General features: G+C 39.7%; 2 protein-coding genes across 2 annotated transcripts in view; both read left to right on the top strand.

Annotated features, from left to right (window-relative positions):
• LOC103742327 (disintegrin and metalloproteinase domain-containing protein 5-like) overlaps nt 1–3,113 on the top strand; it is a 103,379-nt gene extending 100,266 nt beyond the window's left edge. Inside the window, exon 21 of the mRNA XM_008843382.1 lies at nt 2,909–3,113. Coding sequence (XP_008841604.1) covers nt 2,909–3,113 — 205 coding nt within the window. The remainder of the gene's footprint in view (nt 1–2,908) is intronic.
• Nucleotides 3,114–3,307: 194 nt separating this feature from the next.
• Nucleotides 3,308–11,074, top strand: part of LOC103742334 (A disintegrin and metallopeptidase domain 3-like) — a 78,603-nt gene continuing 70,836 nt past the window's right edge. Inside the window, exon 1 of the mRNA XM_008843388.1 lies at nt 3,308–3,496. Coding sequence (XP_008841610.1) covers nt 3,308–3,496 — 189 coding nt within the window. The remainder of the gene's footprint in view (nt 3,497–11,074) is intronic.

An 11,074-nucleotide genomic window follows, 5' to 3' on the forward strand; every position in this document is an offset into this window, starting at 1 on the left:
AGTTCTCTTTATAAATTTTTAAAGACATTTTTCTGTGTATGTGTTTGTCTGCATGGATTTCTGATTTTTGTGTGTGCAGAAGGCCTTGGAAGTTCAAGGAGGCTGGTTCCCTGGAACTGGAGTTATAGGCTACCATGTCGGTGCTGGGAATTGAACCTGGGTCCTCTGCAAGAGCAGCAAGTACTCTTAACTGCTGAGTCATTTCTCCAGCCCCATCTCCTGATAAAAGCTTTTATACAACTCCTGGAAATCTTTAACTATTTTGAAATTATACAAAATTAATCTGTCTCCTAACCGCACCCCCCCAAACTATATCAACAATCTAGCAAAGAGGATAGGGGAACAGTCACAATAATATATTGGAAATTCTAACATGTAGTTATGTATGCATATTTAAAACATAGCATAGTACACAGAAACATGTTACAGTAAAGGCCAATTATATGGAGAAACATGTTTGTGATGTATATTTAACATGTTGCTGTATTCTTGCATAGCTATAACCAGCATGTATACATACACCCTTCTCCCACATACTTTTATGACATTATCTCATCTACTCTTTTTCCTTTTTAAGTGTCCAACTCAGATTGTAAGACGCCCACTCATTTTTATGACAACTTGCTGAGTGTTGATGACTCTTAGTACTTAAATTCTATGCTCTTCAATCTAATTCATTTTCTGGACTTGTTTGCAAACCTGCTTGTGACACCACATCCAGGAAGAAGTCTGAAAGTCCTTGCCATAAAAAACAGCTAAAGGCCGAGGAGATGTTGACATCTGGGACCTAAACTGTGGAATGCTCCAGTGAATGCATTTACTGCTTCCAGACTTCATGACTGTGATCTTGTTATTTCCAGATTTTTGCAGAGTATTTTATGAGATACAAATGTCACACAACACTTACAGCTAAAACTCGTACAGGATGTAATATTGCTCTCAGGTTCAGTCAATCACGAATCCCAACTGTGTCCCACACCCCAAATACGACATGTTTTCTGTAGCTACTGTTGATATGTGTAGAAAAAACCCCAAAGCTATCTTAATGTATTCACATAAAATTTTGTATATCCTACTGTGAATGTGTAATTTCTAGGTATGCCACCTCATAAACATCTCTTCCTGTTTGCACCTGAGACACATAATATTTAATACTTTGGATCTGTTGCTTGAATTAAGGTAAGCCTTCAAAACTTATGGTAGAATTAAATATAAACTATTTAGTGGCTATAGTCTAGTCAGTCTGTCTTAAAATGTATCTTTGTTAATCAGGCAAAAGAAATAATTTGGGGGAGTCTTTTTGAGACGGCTCCCTGTAGCCCCAGCTGACCTGGAACTCAATATGTAGAACAGGCTGGTATTGAACTCATAGAGCTCCACCTGCGTCTGCCTCCTGAGTTCTGGGATTAAAGGCCTGCGCCACCACGCCCAGCTAGGAAACAAGAATTTTAATAAACATAAATTATGATTTGGTTATCTTATCACCATAGAATTTATTAAAATCATGAATAGCTACTTAATACATCATAACTTTTTTGACCAAAAAAGGGATTGAGGACTTAGTAAGGAAGTCCTTAGCAAAACAGTGAGTCCTGATATATTATTTGTTATTGTCAGGTGAATTTTCAGTACATGAAAAATTAAGCTTTAAGATCTATGTATATATGTAGAAACACTCAAATATGATGTACAACATACAGTGAAAACAAACCAGTAAAAATAAAGTTGGAATTCTGAGGTTAAATTTTCTTGTCAGTAGCCTACTAAAAACATCTCTTGACAAGTGAACATTAAAATGTTTAGAAAGAATTATGAGAAAAAACTTTAAAATTTCATTGTTCAGTCTTTGATACGTTTTACCAGTAAATATTACAAATAAATATAAATAAGTGTAAATATGACATGTAAGGCATACAAGCAGAAGTACACAGAAAAATGAAAAAGTTCTAGCAAGGGGCTAGAGAGCTGGCTCAGAAGTCAAGGTTCTGTACTGTTCTTGCAGAGGACCTGAGTTCAGTTCCCAGCACCCGCAATTGGCAACTCACAACCGTCTGTAACCCCAGTTCCAGGCTTTTGGTGTCTGCCTGCACCCACAATCACGGGCACTTACCCCTCCCTCACACCTATACAGAACTGAAAATGCAAACTTAAAAAAAATTACTAGAAAGATGGTTGCACAAGTTTGAAATGAAGTTTTTTACTCAGTTTCTTGAAGAACCAAAGTACATTGTGTCTCCAGAAGCTCTATTACTGTCCATTCCTATCTTTGTTAACACCGCGTACTTTCTGGGTGCCCTTCCCCTTCCCACTTTCCTCCCCTCTCCCTCCTGCTTGTAAGAGAGGCCGTCCTGTTGGATGTGAGTTGTAGCTCCCTACAGGGGGGTTTGCGCTTTCCTGGCATGGAGCACCTTTTCTGACGCCTTTTGTATATGTTTGGAGAGATGTCGGCTTTGATCCTTCATCTGATTTTAAATCTGATTGCTTTTCTCTGGTTGAGTAATAAAAATTCTCTATTACCATCTGCATATTAATCTTTTATCAGCTATCTAATTTGTGCATTTTTTCTACTTTATAAATAAGTTTTTCTATAATAACTGGTCTTTTTATTAATATTTCATGTTTTCACCCACCAGATATGGCGGAAAGCCTTCAAGCCAACTGGATACTGCTAAACACTGCACTTTTGTGTTTTCCCTGACTTCAATAATTCATACTCTGCCCCCCAAACTATGAGGTGAAATATTAATGCTGCCCCCAACTTCATCACCAAAAGCCTTAGAGGAGAAAATTTGCGTTGTCGCCATTATGCTGCACGTGGATGCATTTAAAATATCAAAGTTTTGTAAAACAAGCCGGCGTGTGAAGTGTTCTGATGCTGCTAACTTCTCTCGCTTCTGGTCCCTGGGAGGCAGAGCCGGCCTGCGTGCAGCTCTGGCTGCCTGGGCCTAAAGGCGCTGGTTCTCCTGCTCCAGGTGCCCAGGCACAGGACCTCGAGCTACCACAGTTGGGCCAACCGCCATCACCGTGGTGAAGCCGGCGGCCACACCATGCTGTCTGCGTTCCTGGTCCTCTCTTGCCTGGGCCAGCTGATGGCTGCTGGCCAGCGTAAGTGAAGATGAAACCCGGCGCAGGTCACCCAGCCCAGGGCTGGGTTGGGCTCCTTTGGCTCAGGAAGGTCAAGGAGGCTGATGAAGGCGTCAGAGCACACCCAGTTTCAGGGCCCGTGGGCTTTGGGAGCCCTGTGGCCAGGCAAGCAGTTGGGAGGCTCCAGGAGGGAGCACATCAGCAGAGTGGGAGAAACAGGATGATGGTGTGCTTGCGTGCTTGCCTATGTGCCTGCCTGTTTGACACATTGTCCACCATCGGGGCTCAGGTAGACAGCATAGCGCACTTACAAGTGTTCATCTCTGCAGACTCCAGAACATCGCTTCTCCACATTACAGTGCCACAGAAGATCCAGACTGACCCCAGGAATGGCACAACTTTAGACGCACAGGTAACTGAGAACCCCCTTTTTTCTTTTTAACATATATTTTTATTGAATTTTTGTGCATTTCACACAAAACATCTTGATCATATTTAGGCCCCCTCCCCTATCTGCACACCCACGGCTCCACCACCCCGCTTCGGGGACGTTTATATGTATATGTACTGCACTTCTGGCCCCAATCAATTCCTATTAGCTTGTTTGAAATTCTGTTCATGCCTAATTTACCAAGCTAAAGAGTCCTGGTTGGAAGGAGAGCAAGTGTCTTAGTTTTCTTTCATTTTCCAAGTAATTTTATGACTATTTTATATGAGGCTCAGAAAAAAAAAACGCTTCAAATTCCGGTAACATAATGCCATGTACATCTTATTGGACTCCTAAAGAGCATATGTCCATTTAAATATGCTTGCACACGGGAGCCTTACTAAGTTTTATCTTGTATCAGGATTTTAAACTGGCAACATAGAAATTTCCATGCCTGTAAGGCACACATATGTAAATCCTTTGGAAAATGAAAATGAGCTATTCCAATCTAATTAAAATAGTAAAGTATAAACATTATAAAATTAATCTGAAGAATTCGGAGGCATGTGCATAAAACAAGTATCCATTCACCTAAGTTCTGAGGTACTAACTTTAACAATATTTAGGCATGCACACATTTTTATGGCTATATATGAGCGTATTGTTTTTTATTATACAGTTGTTACATCATATATCCATTGAAAAACTGACAACAGATAACCTCAGGAGCATTCCTTCAGAGTCATTTCCATAGTACCAAGCAGGAAGCACTTAAAAACATTTTTAGATGGGTAGTTCCGTTCTTTCCAAGTCAGGCAATTGTTTTTACACAATTAACATGCTGCTTTAATTGTCATTGTTTCACACTAAATCTTCAAATTTGCCTTGTACAATCTTTTTACTTATGATTTTTTTATGTGTATGAATGTATTGCCTGCATGTATGTTAAGTGCACCTGTGCTGTGCAAGGCTCATGGAGGTAAAAAGAGGGTGTAGGATCCCCTGGAACTGGTTGTCAGCTGCCATGTGGGTGCTCGGATTCAAACCTAAGTCCTCTGCAAGAACAGCCAGTGCTCTTCATTGCTGAGCCATCTCTTCAGCCCCTAACGTAGTATTTTAAAAGATATTTTATTTAGTCTTTGAAAATTTCATATATTTATACAATGTATCTTGGTCATATCCACCCCTGTTCCACTCTCAGTACTCTCTGGGATCCCCCACACATCTTTCTCTAAACTTCATGTTTAAGTTTTTTTTATTATTTAAAAATTTTTATTTATTTTGTTTGTAGAATAAACCACTCTTAGCTGGGCGTGGTGGCGCACACCTTTAATACCAGCACTCGGGAGGCAGAGGCAGGCGGATCTCTGTGAGTTCAAGGCCAGCCTGGTCTACATAGTGAGTTCCAGGACAGCTGTGGCTACAGGGAGACCCTGTCTCAAAAAGACCAAAATAATAATTAATAATAATAATAATAATAATCCACTCTTTGCCGTTCATGAGTCTCATTTATTTTCTTCTATTTTGTGTGTTTAATTGTAAAGTTTCTACATATCCTTTTCTCATACTGTAGAAACTGCTATTATAGTTTAATGTCCAATTGTTTGTATTTCAATTTATAGAAATAGAATATACTTTGCATAATTAATTGTATGTATCAATTCTGCAAATAATAACCACTGTCATTACAGTGTGAATGTGTTTTATGGTTTCTTTCACATGTTCATTTATGATGCTCATATTATTTACAAATAGAAGTCATTTTATTCTTCCCCAGTTTTAATGTGGCTCTTTTCTCATTTTTTAATGGCACAGAACTTCTACCAGGTAATATCAATAGTTCTAGTTCATCCAATTTTTTGCTCATTTCTTGTTTTATTTTTCTCTTGCTGTAGGAAGAATCTCTGCAATATAGAAACTAAATAAGGCACTGGCTGTAGGTTTAATAATGACATTTCTTAGTGGAAATTTTTATTTTAAGATATGTATACATATCAAAGTGTTGAAGCGTGTCAAAGTGTTTATCAGGTCTAGGAATGTTCTGGTGATGGAGTCCTTACTGTCTTTAACTCCTGTCATCTGCAAATGAAATGATTTGGCATCTTCTTTTACCTGCGTTCCTTTCATTCCATTCTCTTGTTTTACTGCTTAGCTAAGAATTTGAATACTAAAATAAGAGTGTGGGACTGGGTACCCTTGTCTCATTCCAGATTCTAGAGGAAATGTTCAGTGTTTTCCCATTTAGTATGCCGGAGTGATAGGTCTGGTGTATATGACATGTTTCTCCTGGACTTCTGACCTTAGTTTCTCCAGGACTGCATTGTGAGGGGATGTTGAATTTCATCAGCTCCTTTTTCTGTATCTATTGCAGTGATCATATGACTTCTGTCTAATACACATTGTATTTCCTTTATTGATTTTTAAATGTGGAACAAACCATGTGCATCTCTGGGATGAACCTCATTTGGTCATATGTGTGATTTTATATTTTTCTGGGGGGTTTGCAAACTTTTGTTGGGAATTTTTGTTTCTGTCTTGATTAAAGAAATGTATCTATAGTGCCGTTTTTGTTGTTGCATTTGTGTTCTTATCTGGTTTTGGTATGAGAATAATGCTGACTGTCACGGTGCAGTGACCACAAACCAAGCCTGGTGGGCTTGGGGACCCCGACAGATAGAAATCAAGACACAGGAGATGCAGAGGTCTATGTGCCAGTGCATGTTTATTGTGGACCAAACCAGGCTTATATAAGAATCAGATCTGGAGTAACCAAGGAATAACTAAGGTTACAGAAAGTAACCAAGGAATAACCAAGGATACAGTATGTTACTATCAAGAATACATTACTTCACCAACTGAAACTCACATGATGTTTACAGTTTCCAAGATTCAGCTGCATAATATTTATAATATCTTAGATTTAAGGTGCACTGTTTATGATTACTCTTAGCAACTACCACAATTTGTTATTTCTACCTAGAAACCAAGCTTTCAGTGCTGAGAAACTCTGGTGCCCGTAAACTGAAACAGAACTCTTTAGTTATGTTTCCAAGACTGCCAATTAATCAGGGAAGCACAGCCTGTCAACTCAGACCACAGAAGCAGAGAGCAGGGAAACTCCCAAGGTGGAAGCATTCTTTCTCCAATGCTTAAGTCAAGACAAGCTGCCACCACTTAATGCAGCAATGGCTGTGCTCATAATAGTAACAGCTCCCAACAGCTGACTTCGTAGAATAAGTCTGGAAGTGTTCCTTCCCTTTGCGTTTGGTGGGCCAGGTTGAGAAGTGTTCATGTTATGTCTTCCTTAAAAGTTGGGTAGAATTCAGCTGTGAATCTGTCCAGGGCTTGGCATTTCTTTGGAGAATTTTAGTTACTGCTTCAATAGTATTTCTTGTAAGGTTCTGTTTAAGTTGCTTATATATTCTTGACTTAATTTTGGTGGGTCATGTGTCTAGAAATTTATGCATTATCAATATTATCAATATCTGTTGGATGAAATAGTCTAGAGCTATCTGTTAAATCCAGTTAATCATGGTATAGTTTAGCTCTGAAGTTTCAAAACTTATTCTTGTTTGAAATATATACGTATAAATAAAAGTAGGGCCCTGAAGTCTTTATTATTGGGACCGATTGGACCTTTTATGACTTTTAGTGTTTTCTTTTTTTTAAATGAAATTGGGAACCCCAACACTCTGTACAAATATTTATGATTGTTGTATCTTCATGAATTCCTCCCTTTATCAATATGTAGTAACCTTCTTTATCTCTTATGGTTATTTTTCTGTTTGAAGTCTACCTTACCAGACACAAGAATAGCTACATGAGTTTGTTTTCAGATTCCATTTTCTTGGTAGGTTGACTTCCATCCTCTAACTCTCAGTTCGCGGATGTTTTTGTCAGTGAGATATACTTCTTGAAGATGACTGATGTCCTCTAATGTTAGCTAGTCTATTTTTTAAACGGTGAGTTGAGGTCATTTGCATATGAGGTTATTATTGAGAGGGATTTTCTGTTGCCTGTTGTTTTTCTGTTTGGATTATGGTTAATTCTTTCCTCCTCCAGTGTTAGTATTAGGGGTTTGCTGGTTTAGTGTGTTGGAATTGATGGATCCCTTCTCAACTCTGTCTCAATGCTTACACCGTCTATGAGGCCCTGCTCCAAGGATATATAAGCTGTAAACAGCTGCTGGAGTGGAGGTGGGGTCTCTGGTGTAACTACCTGATAGCTGTTCAGGGACCTCCAATGATGAGCTTTTATGAATCATTTCCCATTCTGGTGTGGGCATTTATAAGAAATCCAATAAACTCCAAGGGAAAAAAAAAAACTCCAATAAACACCAAGGGGAAAAAACGCTTTTGAAAAAGGAAAGTATAGGACTAGATAGCTTGCCTCTGAATTTGACCAAACATTACAAAAAGAAATAGCTATATCATATGAAAATTGCAAAACTTCAATAAAAAATAAATGCAAAAACACAGACAACAAGCAAAAACAAACAAAACTTCAGTTCTGAGCAAGTTCTAAAGAACTGAAAAGCAGAAAACACCTTCAAATTTATTTTGTGGATCCAGCATTATTTCCAAAGCCAGATAAAGGTACTAGAAGAAAAAAAAATTATAGACCAATATCCCTGATGGTCAAAGTAATACACTCTTACTAAGATGTTTAAACATACACATTGAAAGTATCCTAGTGAGTGATCCTAGTGATCAAGTGAGATTTATTTCTGCATTTCTAGGATGGTTCAACACATCCAAATCAATAAATATGCTCACCATGTTGATAGAATGAAGGATAGAAATTTGGCCATCAGCTCAGTGGACACAGAAGAGGCTCTGGACAACAGCAGGCATTCTTTCATGCTAAAACCATGCACATATCACATGTAGCAGGAAGCCACCTCAAACCTAGAATGCATAAAAATAATAAGAAACAGTAGTGTGCTCGGCGTTGAAAGCTGAAGCATTGTCTAAGATAATGTGAGCAGAATGATTAGGCAAAAAAATAATCATATGCCACTTCCTTTATTGAGGTAAAAATAACAGGAACCCTGTTTGAATCTTGCCACCGTGCTAGCTCTCTGCAGCTAACTCTCCATCTCAGAGGGCCCTGCCCCTCTTCCGAGGGTGCTCCTCATCTCACCCCTGGCTGGCTCACACTTTTCTGAGGGAATGAATAATTTTTGGGTTACACTCCACCCCTTTCCTCTGGCTTTTACAAATTTTCTGCCATTTCTTCTGCGGATTTCCCTGAGCCTTGGAGGGGGTGACAGATGAAGGGTGATCTCTCTTGTATCATGGTGAGATAATGATCTCTTGGGCCTCCCCATCATTTGTCTTCAGGATGTGGCTGCTGGTCTATCTCAGTGGTGTTTCCCCTACTATGAAGACAAATGGAAAGAAGTGGAAACATTTAAACAAACATGAATGTAAATACCAATGCCTAGAAGATGGCCCAGTAGGTGTATCATATTCATTAAACAGTATACTTGCAACTGCTTCCCCACTGGGGCCTGTAGCCTTCCCTGACACGGGGTTGGCCTGGTCTACAGTACTAGATATGTGTTCCACCCCTCAGAGTGGGCCTTATCCAATTAGAAATTTGTCAGTTGTATGTATGTTAGTTGAACTATTATTGCACTAGCAGATATTGCTTGGCATGTCCATGGTGTGCAGCATGCGGGGTTCATTGTTGAGTAGACTCATAGGGGATCCTTTCTTCCCCAACCATTTGCAGCATGCCTTCTGGCACTATGAAAGTCCTCTATCCAGTGACATGGAGTTTTTTGCTTAGATGCAGCTCTGTCTCTTCTTCTCCCACGCTCACATCATGCAGTGTCTTCAGCAATATGGCCTTACTGAACTTCCTAGTGTACAATCAACATTAATTCAGCAACATGAAGTTGGCCTTACCAACTTTTCTAGTGTACAACTGACATCAGTGGCAATAGCCTTGATGAATTTGAGGACCTCTAGGATCTTTCTCTGACCAACAGCTCATAGGGGGAGCAACTGACCCCTGGTACTGTAGTTTTTCTTAACAGTTGTATAGTTTGGGAGCCTCTGTTTTTATTTTACCCAACCATAAAACTCCCAAGAATATTACAGCTATAGCTGGCCTTTGTTTCTTCAGGTATTTTTAAAATGGATTTCACATCTATAAAACACTAAAAGGTTAGCATCATATATTAAATCAATCATAGATAAAGTCTAACACAGCATGGAAAGGTTTTATCCATTTGTGTTAATTGCTTTCTCCATAGATCTTTGTTAGGTACCATAGCATGGGTAAGAGGAAATTTGGTTAGTTTTTTACTATCTTTAGTTATGCCTTTGGAGTCAGTCCCACATTCTAGGGATCTTACATGGAGTCTCTTTGCATTCTTTTATACTTGATACACTTACAGGTCCTGGTTTCAGTCACCTGAGCTTCCCCAGGCTATGGAGGCAGGGGGTTCTCTCTTGTCCCCACTGTACCTTTTGGTTCCTTGTGTCAGGAAGGCCCTGGGTCTGCCTCTTGGCTGTAGTCATATCTGTCATGCTGGCTGCTGGGGGACGCCCTGGTGGGAAAAACTGCCTCCACCCATAGCATAGCCTTTCTCAGGAGAGAAATGTAGCTTATTTCATCTTTGGGGATCCTTAACCACCCCTGGGACAGTTTTTATCCTCTTAGGCCTTTTGTGAACTGTTCTTCTGGATTTAAAGCCTTCCAGAAACTCCTTAGTACCAAATTTGGTTTTCTATCAGTTACATGGTGAGATAATGATCTCTTGGGCCTCCCCATCATTTGTCTTCAGGATGTGGCTGCTGGTCTATCTCAGTGGTGTTTCCCCTACTATGAAGACAAATGGAAAGAAGTGGAAACATTTAAACAAACATGAATGTAAATACCAATGCCTAGAAGATGGCCCAGTAGGTGTATCATATTCATTAAACAGTATACTTGCAACTGCTTCCCCACTGGGGCCTGTAGCCTTCCCTGACACGGGGTTGGCCTGGTCTACAGTACTAGATATGTGTTCCACCCCTCAGAGTGGGCCTTATCCAATTAGAAATTTGTCAGTTGTATGTATGTTAGTTGAACTATTATTGCACTAGCAGATATTGCTTGGCATGTCCATGGTGTGCAGCATGCGGGGTTCATTGTTGAGTAGACTCATAGGGGATCCTTTCTTCCCCAACCATTTGCAGCATGCCTTCTGGCACTATGAAAGTCCTCTATCCAGTGACATGGAGTTTTTTGCTTAGATGCAGCTCTGTCTCTTCTTCTCCCACGCTCACATCATGCAGTGTCTTCAGCAATATGGCCTTACTGAACTTCCTAGTGTACAATCAACATTAATGGCAATAGCCTTGGTGAATTTGAGGACCTCTAGGATCTTTCTCTGACCAACAGCTCATAGGGGGGTAACCCACCCCTGGTACTATAGATTTTCTTAACAGTTGTATAGTTTGGGAGTCTCTGTCTTCATCTTACCTGACCATAAAACTCCCAAGAATCTTACAGCTATAGCTGGCCTTTGCTTCTTCAGGTATCTTTCATGGATTTCACATCTGTAAAACA

This window comes from Nannospalax galili, unplaced genomic scaffold (assembly GCF_000622305.1).
Source record: "Nannospalax galili isolate Female #2095 unplaced genomic scaffold, S.galili_v1.0 scaffold1871, whole genome shotgun sequence".
Taxonomy (NCBI): Eukaryota; Metazoa; Chordata; class Mammalia; order Rodentia; family Spalacidae; genus Nannospalax; species Nannospalax galili.